This window comes from Oncorhynchus nerka, linkage group LG1 (assembly GCF_034236695.1).
Source record: "Oncorhynchus nerka isolate Pitt River linkage group LG1, Oner_Uvic_2.0, whole genome shotgun sequence".
Classification (NCBI taxonomy): Eukaryota; Metazoa; Chordata; class Actinopteri; order Salmoniformes; family Salmonidae; genus Oncorhynchus; species Oncorhynchus nerka.
Window position 1 is genome coordinate 28,459,265 of NC_088396.1, and position 15,325 is coordinate 28,474,589.

At 43.8% G+C, this 15,325-nt stretch overlaps 2 protein-coding genes across 7 annotated transcripts; one reads left to right on the plus strand and one right to left on the minus strand.

The window, feature by feature from the left end:
* The first annotated feature begins 27 nt into the window (after nucleotides 1–27).
* LOC115128659 (phospholipase A1 member A-like) lies at nucleotides 28–6,973 on the plus strand. 5 transcript variants are annotated; one of them, XM_029658725.2, is made up of 12 exons: nucleotides 28–118; nucleotides 509–581; nucleotides 820–1,036; nucleotides 1,221–1,398; nucleotides 1,521–1,629; nucleotides 2,717–2,818; nucleotides 3,055–3,147; nucleotides 3,871–4,056; nucleotides 4,721–4,810; nucleotides 4,995–5,103; nucleotides 5,247–5,402; nucleotides 5,501–6,973. In XM_029658725.2, exons 1-12 carry the CDS (start codon nucleotides 107–109, stop codon nucleotides 5,589–5,591), a joined length of 1,416 nt encoding a protein of 471 aa, XP_029514585.1. In that variant the 5' UTR covers nucleotides 28–106; the 3' UTR covers nucleotides 5,592–6,973. The 5 variants fall into 5 exon arrangements, with proteins under 5 accessions (XP_029514585.1, XP_029514609.1, XP_064873842.1 ...); XM_029658749.2 differs by having other exon boundaries at nucleotides 3,889–4,056; XM_029658742.2 differs by having other exon boundaries at nucleotides 33–110.
* On the minus strand, nucleotides 6,182–12,228 carry LOC115128682 (popeye domain-containing 2-like). Of its 2 annotated transcripts, none has more exons than XM_029658770.2 (4): nucleotides 11,222–12,224; nucleotides 9,348–9,456; nucleotides 8,763–9,243; nucleotides 6,182–7,100 (listed from the first exon to the last, which is right to left on the minus strand). In XM_029658770.2, the coding sequence occupies exons 1-4, from the start codon at nucleotides 11,716–11,718 to the stop codon at nucleotides 7,018–7,020; spliced, it is 1,170 nt and encodes a 389-aa protein (XP_029514630.2). In that variant the 5' UTR covers nucleotides 11,719–12,224; the 3' UTR covers nucleotides 6,182–7,017. The 2 variants fall into 2 exon arrangements, with proteins under 2 accessions (XP_029514630.2, XP_029514620.2); XM_029658760.2 differs by having other exon boundaries at nucleotides 7,011–7,100; nucleotides 8,623–9,243; nucleotides 11,222–12,228.
* Nucleotides 12,229–15,325: the final 3,097 nt, after the last annotated feature.

Here is a 15,325-nt window from a genome sequence, read left to right on the forward strand (position 1 = left end):
ATGGATCCACTGCCAGTGCCCTCCAAGCCCCCATACAGACTAAGCACTTGACCAAGCACTGGGTCCTAAGCAAAACACCGACCAACGACTGGAGCAGGAGGGGTACATGGGTATGTGGGTATGTTTTCATAAGCCTAGTTTACTGTGCCAGCTGAGTTTTACGAGAAAGCAGGGAAGGAAATTCCTCCAACCCCCCATCTCTGTACTGTAATCAGATGTTGTAACTTAATATTTCAATGCCAGGCATTGTGAAATAACGTATTTTGTTCGACTTAATTCTCTTAAGGAGATTCCTGCCCTGTTTGAGGTTACTGTTGACCAGTAGAGGATTGAATGGCATTTCTAGATCCAAAGTGAACTACAGTACTATTAAATAGTCATTGCATAACTTCAAACACTGTTGGGAGGGAAAATAGGTTTTCCAAAGCTAAGGATCTGAGGCACTGTTCACCAACCTAAGCGGTAAAGCTACAGAACAAGTTACCAATCGTGACATTCTTCTTTCAAGAGAATGGGCTGGAAACTGAAAACAGCGGTAACTTTTCTCAGTATTTTAGCATTCTACATCACGTCCACAGCAGGTAAGTACCACTCATCTCTATTGCAGAAGCTTCTTCCTAATACATGTTCATGTAATGAATAAACACTATCCTTGCTCTAAGCATATTTATTATAGCATATTCCACTTCACTGTGTGTAAATAACTCTGTTGTGAAACATGATTTTTTTGTGCAAATGGTGCATCTGTCATTGTTGTTGTTGGTGATGGTGGTGTTGTTGTCGTCAAGATTCTTTATGGATATTTCTCCTCTGAACCAGCAAGGGAGGATGAGGAGTCCAGATCAGAATGTGCTGACTTCAACAACACGACCTGGCTGGAGTACCGTCAGCAGGGCAGCAAGCTACAGGTGCAATACCTGCTTCTGACACGCAAGAATACAGACTGTGCCAGCCTCTTCAGTCAGGAGTCCCTCAGCAACAACAACTCCTACTTCAACTCCTCCCTACCCACCAATATCATTGTCCATGGATACAGGTAAGGAGAAGGGGAGGGAGGTCAAAAACATGACACAGTCATTTCATACTCTCTTTACAGAGGTGAGAGAGATAGAGAGAGAAGTTATGCTGATGGGCACATATAAAGTGCAAGGGGATCTACAAATAAAACGTATAAGCTATCTCCCTCCCTCCCCCTTCCTTCCTCCCTCCCTCCCTCCCAGGGCTCTGGGCAGTAAGCCGTCCTGGGTGAAACAGCTGGCCCAGGCTCTGCTGCGGGCGCAGGATGCCAATGTGGTGGTGGTGGACTGGGTCTATGGGGCCTCCTTCGCCTACAACCTGGTGGTGGAGAACTACAAGGAGGTGGCCGTCCAGATATCTGTCCTCATTAACCAGCTCCAGGTCAGGGCCTAATCATTTGTTTATGTTTACATACTAATAAATGCAATCTCAATGTTCACTGACCAACAGCAAATTAATTTAAAAGTAATGAAAATAACGTAGAACTGATGTCTGTCTCACAGAACCATGGATGCAAACTGGAGTCATTTCACTTCATTGGGGTTAGCCTCGGGGCACACGTGTCTGGATTCGTGGGGACCCTGTTCAAGGGGGAGATAGGGAGAATCACAGGTGAGCTCCATCTGTGTCTGACCCGGTAACAGTTTCACAGGGCCCCTACTGTCTGCAGAACAAGGCTCTACAGGGCCAGACAACGACTGGTCACCACAAAGCAGGGCAGTCACTCACTCTTTCATCTCTGCCAATTGGACTGAATGAGGCTTTCAGAGAAAGAGAGAGCACTCTCCAGAAAACAACAACAGCAGACATTGAAAAGCGCTGTGTTTGTGAACGATGGAGACGTTACCCTTCTGAGGACACACAACGGCACAACAATGCATACAATTGTCTGTCTTCACATTATCTCTGGTGTTTTTGTCTGAGTAGAGGCATTCAGCCCTGTGATGTGAAGTAGTCTGAATGTTTAGGTGCAGCAAGTCACAGCCGTGTGTGTGTGTGTGTGTGTGTGTGTGTGTGTGTGTGTGTGTGTGTGTGTGTGTGTGTGTGTGTGTGTGTGTGTGTGTGTGTGTGTGTGTGTGTGTGTGTGTGTGTGTGTGTGTGGATCAGAAGTGTGTGGGGACCAGAAGTCCCCACAAGAAAAGTAAACAAACAACAATTTGACCAACTGGGAACATTTTGTTTGTCCCCACGAGGTCAAATGCTATTTCTAGGGGGATTAGGGTTAAGGTTAGAATTAGTGCTAGGGTTAGGGTTAGGAACTAGGGTTAAGTTTTAGGGTTAGGGTTAAGAGCTAGGGTTAGGGTTAAGGTTAGGTTTTTGGGTTAATGTTAAGGTTAGGGTTAGGGGTTAGAGAAAATATTATTTTGAATGGGATTGAATTATGTCCCAATAAAGTTAGCTGTACAAGACTGTGTGTGTGTGCCATATGCCCCGTCTTTTTGCTGTAAAACTGCCCCATAGCAAAATGAGTAGAATTGCAGGAAATTAACTCTAAAACCGCTAGCAAGAGGAGGACCACTTAAATGTTTTACTCGCACGGCTCTGTATGGATGTGTGTACGCAGACCTACGAGCCACCGTGGCCCCTCACAAAGAGTTCAAACTTTTTGTGAACCCCAACCCCATCAAAGTTTCCCATCCCTGCTGTAGCCTATCACTCACTCAGTCATTCACTGCTCTGTCTGTATCTCCTCCTGTAGGTCTGGACCCAGCTGGACCCATGTTTAAGGGAGCCGACACGTTTGACCGTCTTGACCCCTCAGATGCACTGTTTGTAGAGGCCATCCACACAGACTCTGACTGTAAGAGAACACACAAACAATGTTATTGCAAAGAGATTTCTGCAATTATCTTTCCACCTAGCTTGCTGGTTATTGGGCTAGGTAGCTAGCTTGGATGCTAGTGTGTTCTGTTTTGTTGTAGGTCTAGTTCCTCTGCAATTCTGTCATAGTCACTACACAAAGGTTGGCTGCACCCCAACAACACTGCTTACCTGACAATCTCCTGATATCAGCCTTTTGTCTATATTTTCTCTCAGACTTTGGTATCTCCATCCCTGTTGGCCATGCTGACTTCTTCCTGAATGGCGGGATGGACCAGGCAGGTTGCGCTCGCTCAAGGTTTGAGTCAAGTAAGTGTGTGCTTTTGCCAACAAAATGTTTAATTGGTGTAATGTTATTTAAATTGAGAAGCACATCCTACTACAATTGGCATAGAGGCCTGTGCAGAGGCGTCATAGGGGGCACAGGGGCACATGTTCCCTCAGATTTATTTTTTAAATTTGTTTGGTTGTTTCTCTGTAATACTACTAGCCCACCTAGCAATTTTATGAAGTTGGATTTAGCTAGCCCAGATAGATTCACAATCTCCCAACCTGATAACTATCTATCTTAGCTGGCATGCCTGCTGGCAAGGTTGGTAGACTTTAGAAAAGCAATAAATAACTAAATGTACTGACTAAGACTCACATTCCTTTCAATCTTTTACCCAGATTTTAGCAGAGATGAAGAGAATGATATTTAGTTTCTTAAAAAATAAGAACCACCAGTCAGATGGATACAAACACCTCAAGAGGTATGCTTAAATATGCAACAAAAATAGACATGTTTTTTTTTATATAGAATCAATTATAACAATTATGTCTCTAAATTGCAGGAAAATCTGTTTCAGGTGTTTGAAAAAATGCTATATTCTACAGCGTCCATGATACCCCTGTGCCTGTGTATGATAGTATGATATGCCTACATAAACTTCAGACATGTCATTATCAACTAAGCACTAACATCCACTGCTAGCAAGCAGATATATTTGGTGGTAAACTGATGGCTACCTGAGCCTCTTCGTTTGTTGTCAGTTCTTGTCTACTTTCCAGTGTATGGCTATGTGATCTGTGACCACATGAGGGCGCTCCACGTCTACATAAGCGCACTGAACGGGACCTGCCCATTGACTGGCATCCCTTGTTCCAGCTATGAGGAATTCCTCAAGGGGCGCTGTTTAGGCTGCCAAGGTGTCTTCAATGGCACATGTCCACAAATAGGTAGGGTTATCAACATGACACAATTTCCTGAAAACTAAACCAACCTGTTGTCTGTGAGTACTTTGATGATTGGGGCGGCAGGGTAGCCTCGTGGTTAGAGCATTGGACTAGTAACCGGAAGGTTGCAAGTTCAAACCCCTGAGCTGACAAGGTACAAATCTGTCGTTCTGCCCCTGAACAGGCAGTTAACCCACTGTTCCTAGGCCATCATTGAAAATAAGATTTTTTTCTTAAATGACTTGCCTAGTTAAATAAAGGTAAAAAATAAAAAATTGGAATGTAAAAAATATAAATAAGCCACTTCATACATGTATAGTAGGCTATATGTCAATTATTTTCATCACGTTCATATTTTGATATTTTGAATAGGCCTAATCATATTAAAAGTTCCCAGCACACTTTCCATTTTCACCTTAATCAGATTTCACTCAATGAGAGATAGGGCTTCTGTCTGACCTAGCTAGTGTCACGTCTGGTCTGGTGTCCACTTACAGTATCACTGTGGCCACTGGCACTGCAGATACAGTTACAGACGTACAGTATACAGACAAAGAGATTAATGTAGTCTGGAGGCCTTTCATCTGTCATAGATGCGATAGGAAGGGCTACTTTACATCTCACTCTCTCTGTCTCTTGTACATCCATGTGTCCTTGTCTGTTTCAGGGTTATTGGAGAACAGCGGTATGACAGCCTCTCCTCTTCCTCAACAAGAGAAGCTTTTCCTCCTGACAACCTCTGCACCTCCTTTCTGTGGTGAGTAGCTGCATCTAGCCTTCCTCTCGTGATCTCGGACTGACTGTCCAGCCGGAGATTGTTGAATTTTCATGACACATCACCACTACTTTCACCCCACAGTTGAATGCTTAAATAAAGCAATATTTGAAGTGATGATGATGAACTTATTTTCCGTCCCCCTCCGCCACCCTCTCCCCCTCAGCCCATCACATCCTGGTGCAGCTAGAGGTATCCCCCCTGGACAAGACTGCTGAGGTGCAGGTGACCCTAAGAACCAGCGGACTTCCTGAAACAGAGCACAGACTCAGGCTGTAGGTATAACAACCTCTAACCTCACTGTTAGAGACAAAACAAATATTTAGACAGCAGCATGAATCACAGCTGTTCACTTTATGATACGTAAACATGGATTATATTCTCAGTAACAGTCATGCTGTGTGTGTGTGTATTCTAGAGAGACAGACGGTACAGTTTACAGGAGGGTGATAGCCCACCTGGTGCCACTGTGTGAGATAGACTCCATCCAGCTGAAGAACACTGGAGCACGCTTCTACAGACAGGGAGACATCCACTTTGTGTCTGTCTGTATATCAGAGTTCCCCTCTGTCAGGTATGTGTCCTTTCATCTATTTAAAACACACACACACAGTCTGTGTGTGCGTACCTGTGCGTGCATATGACACTGTTTCTCATCATTTTCTCTTTCAGAGAAGTGGAGTCGTTGTGTGTGAAGAAGATTGACATTAGACGAGGATCTCCGTGGAACCATGATTTTGTGCAGCTGTGTGGGAATGACTGAGAACCCTTATGTCCTGAACACACACAACCTGTGCACCAACATCTTTTTCTTTCGCTGTGTCAACTTCCCAATAGTTCTGAACTGGCATCCTCTCCTCGTCTCCTTTCCTTTGTCATCAATGATGTGGAATGCTTTGAGCAGTAAGGAGGAAGCCTATCCTGTCCTTATCATTAGGCATGAAGGAAAGGAAATGAGGAGAGTTTTACTGGGACGTAGTCTGTTTCCAGCTCACACAGAAACACACACACATGCAGCCAATAGCTCCTGTTGGAAATATACATACAAACACACTCACATGTTACTGATGGACCACCTACAGCCAGACTACGCTACAATTTTCTTCTGGTTACATTTGTTCTGTATTTTCTAATAGCGTTAGTATCGCTGTACATAATCATTCCGATGCAGCTGAATGTCACTTTCTTAATAAGAGCTTCTGTTGAAGCAAAACAGCTCTGAGAAGCAGGGGTGAGCAATGTGTTCAAATTGTGATGAGTTTGAATACCTCGTCATGATAAACTTGAAGACTTAATCTTATTCGGACTGAGGATGGAGGAGAGAGGAGACATAGATGAAAAATTGACAGTCAATGTATTTTCACCAAGAACTTTATGGAGAAAGATTGGCCCCATGAAAATACATGTTTATCACATTATGTATATGTAGGCCCACATTTTTTTGGGGGGGGGGACAACAAAAACAAAATAGTAGAGTCCCTGTTCTATGTTTTCTGACTAAATGTACTAAATGTACTAAATGTGTGTGAGACATCTCACCTTTACAAGCACGTAGACAAAATGCAGAAGTGTGTGTCTGCCTGTTAAATTTGGAATCATGATTTGAAAATATGTATGCAGGAAGAGAAAACCCTTTTAGCATGCTCTCAGTCAAACATTATTCTCTCAGATTATGTCTGCACAAACAAACAAGATTAACGTGCCCCTAGCTAGCCAACCCAACCCCGGCTGTTAAAACATCTAATGCACATGATTAGTTTAATGTGGAATCATAATAGCATAATCCTATCTCCACTTCAAAAGGCTTTCCATCCAGATGAATGGGAGATGTGAGTGACATAATAAAAAGACTATATGATTCTTTTCTGTGACATTAACTAATAAATTCAGTTAACAACATAATTATGTTCAGTGTCCAGAGTCTCACTCTCTCCTTTATTGTCATGCACAGATGACATCACAGGAGTGAGATAATGTTAGGTGAGAGACTGGGATGTGGTGTTGGGTGGGCCTGATTCCACCCAGGACAGTGGTGATAGTTATATCCCAGGTTGTCTTTCCTGCAGTTCCACTGGTCTTCTCAGGAAAATGCTGTAGATATGCATAAACATTTTGTGATAGTGTTATAAGCTGCACAGCATGACTGTAATAAAGACAACCTGGAACTGTTTGCACTTTTGGTAAAACTATCACAGCTTAGGGGTGTCCGTGGGAGCCAGAGGAGCTCTTCCTCTCTGGTATCGCATTGGTAGAGTCCCAGCGGTTTCCCCTCCTGTGGAATAAACAGAGAACATCTGTCAAAAAACAAGCATAACTGTTACTACGACAACCTTCCTTATGGCAGGCAAGCAGATCATATTCACCTTGTCCAAGTACAGAGAGTATTTCATTTTCACCTAAATGCTATGTATCACGCATTACAGCTGAACATATAGTATGGTGTAAGGTTGCAACATGATCTCACAACGAACGTTCCCATTGGTCGAATTACACCGGCATAGTCCTCACATTCCTGACAACAGGTTAACAGTGAGAGATGGAGGAACTACTGACCTGTGATGTCACAATGACATGGAGTGATAGGCTGTTCTCTGAGCCTGGCTGGTCTCTGCTTTCACATGACCCACATCCCTCGCCCTTCTCTCAGCCCCTGTCAAACCCTCACCCCTCTCATTCCCTTGCTTGCCGTAGCCACTGTCTAACTGACCATAGCCTGCATCTGAAGGTCAGCAGCAGCCTTTACAATGACAGCAGAGCCAGAGCCCTCCACCAAGCACCCAGCAGCTGTCCTGGAATCCAACCCCCTTCCTGCCCCCCTCTCCCTCCTCCGCCCGAAGCACGATCTGCCCTCGGTTGGGTCAGGGAGGATTTTGGGATAGGGGGAAAGGGAGGGGGTAGTGGGTAGGCATGTGGATTAATGGCATGGCACTGGATCTCTGTCTGACAGGATATCCCCAGTTTCCAGCAGGCTCTAATCATTGCTTCTGTCAGAGAAAAACACACAGATGATTGCCAGCCTCCCACCCTGCTGTCTCCCTGTCCTGGTCCAAACTACAAACCTCCAACATATATACAGATGGTACCCCCATCTGTTTGAACCAACATAAGCTATCAGAGTCACCCTCAGGTAAACTGTTGTGTACAACACTGTCTTTCATCTGGCCAAGCTTTGGAATCCAGCCAGAAAGTACAGTCTAACTAACCTAGCTAAACAAACACACTCTCCATACACACTCTACAGTACATCCAGCTACCAAGAGGGCATGCCACATACCGGAAGAGGAGTGGTGGAGAGGCTGTAATATACGGTACATACATATACAGTATAACGTAGAGAATTAGACCAGCAAGAGTTTTGGGGTTAGAGCTCCTGAGGCTTCAGATCTCCATTGAGATGGAGTGGAGGTAAACTGAATAACAACAATCCTCAGAGACAGAGTGGGTACCCAAGAGGTGAGGTGTCCCAGTTCTGCCAACTCTTTGGTCAATCTAATGTTCTTCCCTTCAGGCTCATTCATTTTGAACAAGAAATGTATTAAGATTACTAACTCACTCTCTAAACATTCATATAATTTTTAAAAAAACGAAGGAGCAAGCAGGGCATAGCCTCTGCATAAGATAGATGGAATATGTGTGAAAACAAACAGAAAATAATTGCAAAGATGTAATGAGGTTCTTTAACACAGGGCATTGCCATTTTAAAACTGGATTAGTGAGAGTGTGGACACAGCAAGCAAAACACGCACCCCCCCCCCTCCCCAGCCCACCCTCTCACTGCACACAGGTGTACTTACATGTAGCTTAAGTAGTGGCCCAGTGTGTTAGCTCCAGCAACCTGCCCTCTACCTCAAATAATCCCTCTCACTCCCATAATCCATTAAGGACCCGGTCATATCAGCGAAGTCCTCCAGGACCAGGCTGGTGGAGTCCTCACCAGAGAGCATCTCCATGTCTGAAGGCCAGGGCTGGCGCTGGGGGTGTGAGCCTTGGGGTTGGCGGGGGCTTGCAGTTGATGGGTTGGGGGACTTCTCTTGTATCTGCAGCCGTGGGGTCGGGGGTGTTGGAGGCTCTGACTTCTGGTAGGCAGGCACCGGGACCACATCCACCACTGCTGCCTCCTGCTGCTCCACTGGGTCTACCCGGTCCCTTGCACTACCACTGCCACTACAGACCTCACCCTCGCTGCCCGGGGGTGAGGGGGCCAGGACATGGTAGAGACTGGGCAGGCGGATGTCGAGGCGCACACCGCTCTTGGCAAAGAGCTTATCATTGAGTGAGTAGAGCTTGTTGGCAATGTCGCTGCCCAGCATGACGGAGAAGAGGCGGGTGATGTAGCGATCCTTGGACAGCAGCATGTAAAGGCGGCGCCGGCACCACGAGATGTAGCGGCAGTCCGTCTCCGCCGTCAGGGTCACCTGGTGGTTAGGAATGTCAAAAGTCAGGGGTAAGTGTGAAGGACTTACCCCTGGCTTCAGAAATGAATGAATGAATGAATGAATGAAGAGAATCTGTCCGGTACCTGAAAGTTCCCCTCCTCATTGGGTCTGAGAGACTCCCACTCAGGAGAGTCCAGGAACTGGAGTGGGAAGATGTAATGGAGGAACTGTCCTTCTAGAGACACACGGATCCTACCAGGGAGAGCAGGAAAGGGCAAGGTTAGTAAGAGAGGAGTGGGGGAAAGTATGGATAGGTGATAATGAGAGAAGAAAGGGAATACACACATCACTAGGTTTGATCCAAAACCTTGAAACAAGTTAACATGAATATCTATGTCCTTAACCTCAACACTCAGGGAAGTAATCCAAGTTCGACATAGACAGAGGAAAACATCTATTCTTGGTTTATAAATCACAGACATTCCAACAGTGCTCTTTCATGTCTGATTAATGTTGATGGTATTCATTTGAATCAATTGAAACTAGGAATTGCTTGTCATAAACAGATGTCATCTTATGACACCAAATGTTATTTGCATATGATAATATGAAGTTATAAACTTGACTTGCACTCACATAGCTGTCAGTACCATTAATGAACCATTCATTTTAGAGGCAGTATATGAGGAGTTAGTTAACTGTGTTGGTACACAACCTAAGGAGAGCAAATCTTTTGGATATCACAACACTTTAGCAGCTGCCAGACCTGGGTCAAATACATCGTATACTTCCAAAATCTTGAACAGCACTTGATTTAATTTGCCCGGTACAATGGAATTTATGTAATAGTCCCACATGATCTAAATCAAGCACACCTCAAGTACTTGAAAATAAAGTGTTTGACATTATGTATTTGACCCAGCTGTCTGCCGCTAAGGGGAGCAAGTACACTACAGTGAGTCAGCAACATGAATCCTCTGTGTTTTACAACGTCTGGGGCTGACATTTTAACCATACCCTCCCAATCCCAACACACTTGATACACACACTAAACCTGATATTAGTCAAAAAGCTAAGAAGTGATGGAGTCACTGCTGAGGACCAGTGTTGGGGAGTAGTGAATTACATTTAGTTCAACTAGTAATTGCATTACATTTTGCAGTAGCATGGTGGTAGTTGAACTAAATTAAAATCTTGGTAGTGTTTTCAGTAAGTAATACATTTTTTGCCATGTAGTGGTGTAGCTAACTACTGGGAATTACACAGTACTTTATTTTAGCTCAAATAGAATATGGGTGAAGTAGTCAAGAATGTCCTTTCTTTTTCAATATCAGACATGCCTAATTCTCACATGAAACACTTTGTGCCTAATATTAACTTTTTGTGTTTAATAGGCTAAATTACACATTATGTTAACATCTGACTCCAGAGTGATCTGTTCTTGCAATTTGTAGTCTATGACATTTCAGATTTAGATATGATCATTTTTCAGGAGTAGTTTGGATGTAGTGAACTAGTAACTTCAGTTAAGTAAGATATGTTTTTCTTAAGGGTAGCTGTAGTGTAGTTTAACTTCTTCCAGTGTGAGGTAATTGGTAGCTTGGTAAACTATATTTTCAGAGTAAATTCTCCAACACTGCTGAGGACACATGACCTCTTAAAAGTGTTCTGTATTTAATTATATTGTTGGTAAGTGATATATCTCACTCAGGTTTCCATAAGCCATAGTCTAAGCCATTGTTTTTTTTGGACAGACAGATCAAGAGATAAAATGCTAAGAGAAGAACATTCACTGGGAACACTAACTCTACTACCTGACAATTGCAATCTACCTACAGCAATGTAACTAAACTACAGTTGGCTATGTTCCTCCAGCAACTCAACTAAAACAAGACTCAGGTCTGTTCCAATATCTCCAGTAACATACTACCAAGAACAAACAAAGTAACGTACTATTGATCATGCATTCTAAGTGGTATGATACAGACATTAGAACTGACACCCTCCTCTCGCTCACCTCCCTGACAGCAGAAAGGATAGCTGGTTGATGGGCGTCTTGCCCTCCACTGCGTACGTCTCCTCTACTCTTAGGGCCAGCACCTTGTTCTCACAGGCCCCCACAATGTCTTTGAACACCTGTACGGGCACGTCCAGGGGCAGGTAGATGGCTGAGTAGAGGGCCAACAGCTCCTCGCTGGCCAAACCATCCTGTTGCAGCCTGTATATGAGGTGGCAGATCTGGAACACGCAGGCCACCAGCAGCAGCAGGTTCCAGGTGAACACATCCACCCCACACATGGTCATCCAGCCCCACAGGGCCAGGCAGGTGAAGGCAGGCGTCATGAAACCAAAGATGAACAGGGAGCCGTAGGCGCTGCTGCCCCCCATGTAGCCCAGGAACAAGATGGTGTTGCCCAGGTGGTAGAAGGCCCCCTCAGTGTTGTTGGTCCAGCCATCACATGGTGGATGGCCGTAGAAAACGGTCTCCAACAGGGTGGAGTTGTCTGCACTCATGGTGGAGGGAGGCTGTTATTCCAAACAAAACTGTCCAGTTGTTCAATAAGTTCCAAAAAAACAGTTACACTCAGAATATTCCAAAGTTTACTATGCTACCTGAGGTCAAAGCTGGAAGAAAAAGTTTGTCCTCCACTCAAGCCTCAAGTTGTTGTTGTTACTTTACCAGTGAGTCTGAAAAGTTGTCACTGGAGTTGTTCTATTTCTTCAAAGTTCAATCAAGGTATTGTCAAAACAGAGAATACGTTGCAAAAAAATAGTATGAATTGTCAAAAGTTGCTCTGTTGCTCTCTTACGTACAGCTGGACTACAGATTTTCTTTGTCCTGCTTCAGTTATTACACCATAAATATGATTGGAATGGATTTCTCCCTTCTTTTCCCCGTCTATGTTTTGCTGTGTCTGTCTCTTGATTTTCTCTCTATTTTACTCAGCCATTTGCTTACTCTGGAGAGCTCACAGTTGGCAGTACAGAGAGAGAGAGGGAGGGTGAGGGGAGAGAGAGGGAGAGGAGGAGAGAGAGACCCCTAGTAGGATAACCATGTTTGGAATTGAAACCCAAGGAGTAGAAAGCCACAGACAGAAAGCAGACCAACTACTTATCATAACACTGCTGGGGAGAGAGAGGAAAAATGGAGAGGGGGGAGTGAGATGATAACAAGTGACAGAGAGAGAGAGAGAGAGAGAGAGAGAGAGAGAGAGAGAGACCCTTGAATTGAATTAAGAGAGAGAGGCTATAGTCATGCCTCCAGGTAAGTCACACCAATAAATACTCTCCCTTCTGCCAACCATCTTTTAATGAACAGAATACTTATTTGGCCCCTAAACCTCTGGTTCAATGTGGGGCCAAGAGAGTGGGTCTGCTGGGTGCATATTTAGAAATACTGAAATGGTAGAATTACAGTGTAGGTCGGGTTTCAAGAATTCACCATGCTCCACCAGTTAGACACTGTTCTAAGGGGACTGTGTCACTGGAATAGGGGTCAGGGTGAAGTGAGGGGCTTTGATATCATACCACTTGGGATATATTCAAAGCCACACATGATTCTGGTGTGTGTGCGTGTTGTCTTAGAGATTCACAAACAATTAGAACTGAATGTTACATTTGCTTCAAAAGTACAGGTGCTTTGAATCACAGCCTTGTCTAATGATTCTATACAAGGTGTGTAGGCTATGCTCACATCTTTCTCGTACTGTACACATACTATCTCCTTTACTTGTGTGCATCAAAGACATCAGTCAAGCAACGGCTGTTCACATGGCAGTCCTGAGTAGCTCCCGCCCTCTGCAGCAGCAGATAAGTTGGAAAGGTCACAGTGTAGGGCTGGTTCCCTGGCATGGCATGACATCCATACAAGGCATTGGGCCAGGGAAAGGGTGCCAATGCAGAGATATCTCACTGTTCTCTCTGCTAGTATATTACAATCACATTCTTCAGCAGGACACAAAAACAAGATGTATCACAGATACTTGTCCTAAACTACCAAGAAACAAATTGTGCTGGGAAGATTTCTGCAGTTGGTACATTCCAGGTTGTTAACTGCCTAAAATACCTACGTCAATCTATTTGCAGAATTTGGGACACTGGCAACGCTCATTACATTTCCATTAAGCACTTGGCTCCTTTGCAGCTCACAGGCCATTGAATGACCTCCATATCACTGCTCATTATGTTCGCATATTTAGCAAGCATCAGGTCTTTAAAAATTCAAGTCCATTGCTAGCAAGCAGGCTTCTAAACTGCAAGGTACTCAGCACTTCACAGAACAGTGGCACCTGGGGCTGTGTGTACACAGGGAGCCCAATTAAGATATATATATTTTTTTTCACTAGCTGGTCTTTTGACCAATCAGATCAGCTCTTTTGCTTATAATTGGGCAAAAGACCAGAATTGGGCTCTGTGTAAACGCAGCCCTTGTTGTGAGAAGAATTCAGATATGCCAAGTGTTGACTTGAGCAGAAGTTATTTTAAGCCAAAGTGCATACCAGAGAGAGCAGCTGTCACAAGCCAGCCTCAAACAGGAAGGAGAATATCAAAGGACATTCAAACCAGGAAGTTTTTGCAGGGTGACAGGAAGTAAAGTCTGCCTATGTGTATATAGTTATGGCGTCAGTATGGTTCAGCATGAAATTAGGACAGTTCTGCATCCTTAAACGGCAATCCGCAGTTGAAACAAAGCTTTTATCCCGTCCCCATTTCACTAAAATGCTGAGGGATGTGGCTGGAAAAATGTAATCACTCTTAAATGTAGTTAGAACTATGTATGCAAGGACTGACCATCCATGATAAAAAAAAAATGTGTTTTAACCATGTTGAGGCTATATAAGGTTTACATTTACTTTGTTTTTATTCCAATGTTTGTAAACAATATTATACTTTTGTTTCTGGTTCAGTAGATTTCAACTAAGCTCAGGGGGCATTTATAAAGTTACAGTTGAAGTTTACATACACTTAGGTTGGAGTCAGTAAAACTCGTTTTTTAACCACTCCACAAATTTCTTGTTAACAAGCTATAGTTTTGGCAAGTCAGTTAGGACATCTACTTTGTGCGTGACAAAAGGTTTTCCAACAATTGTTTACAGATTATTTCACTGATAATTCACTGTATCCCAATTCCAGTGGGTCAGAAATGTACATACACTAAGTTGACTGTGCCTTTAAACAGCTTGGAAAATTCTGATGTTACACTCAGAATATTACACTCATTCTGATGTCATGGTATTAGAAGCTTGATAGGCTAATTGACATCATTTGAGTCAATTGGAGGTGTACCTGTGGATGTATTTCAAGGCCTACCTTCAAACTCTGCGTCTTTGCTTGACGTCAAGGGAAAATCCAATGAAATCTGCCAAGAAAAAGACCTCAGGAAAAACTGTAGACCTCCACAAGTCTGGTTCATCCTTGGGAGCAATTTCCAAACGCCTGAAGGTACCACGTTCATCTGTACAAACAATAGTACGCAAGTGTAAACACCATGGGACCACGCAGCCATCATACCGCTCAGGAAGAAGACGTGTTCTGTCTCCTAGAGATGAACACACTTTGTTGCGAAAAGTGCAAATCATCCCAACCGTGAAGCACGGGGGTGGCAGCATCATATTGTGGGGGTGCTTTGCTGTAGGAGGGACCGGTGCACTTCACAAAATAGCATCATGAGGTAGGAAAATGATGTGGCTATATTGAAGCAACATCTCAAGACATCAGTCAGGAAATTAAAGCTTGGTAGCAAATGGGTCTACCAAAGGGACAATGGCCCCAAGCATACTTTCAAAGTTGTGGCAAAATGTCTTAAGGACAACAAAGTCAAGGTATTGGAGTGGCCATCACAAAGCCCTGACCTCAATCCTATAGAACAGTTGTGGGTAGAACTGAAAAAGTGTGTGCAAGCAAAGAGACCTACAAACCTGACTCAGTTACACCAGCTCTGTCAGGAGGAATGGGCCAAAATTCACTCAACTTATTGTGGGAAGCTTGTGGAAGGCTACCCGAAACATTTAACCCAAGTTTAAATTGTTTAAGGTAATGCTACCAAATACTAATTGAGTGTATGTAAACTTCTGACCCATTGGGAATGTGATGAAAGAAATAAAATCTTAAATAAATCTAT

Coding starts and splice junctions, on each gene's coding strand:
- LOC115128659 (XM_029658725.2), top strand. Junction 582..819: donor CTACATCACGTCCACAGCAG/GTAAGTACCACT, acceptor CCTCTGAACCAG/CAAGGGAGGATGAGGAGTCC. Junction 3,148..3,870: donor TCGCTCAAGGTTTGAGTCAA/GTAAGTGTGTGC, acceptor GTTTGTTGTCAG/TTCTTGTCTACTTTCCAGTG.
- LOC115128682 (XM_029658760.2), bottom strand. CDS start 11,718: ATGAGTGCAGACAACTCCACCCTGTTGGAGACCGTTTTCTACGGCCAT. Junction 9,457..11,221: donor TCCTTTCTGCTGTCAGGGAG/GTGAGCGAGAGG, acceptor TCTCCCTGGTAG/GATCCGTGTGTCTCTAGAAG. Junction 9,244..9,347: donor ATGAGGAGGGGAACTTTCAG/GTACCGGACAGA, acceptor CCTAACCACCAG/GTGACCCTGACGGCGGAGAC.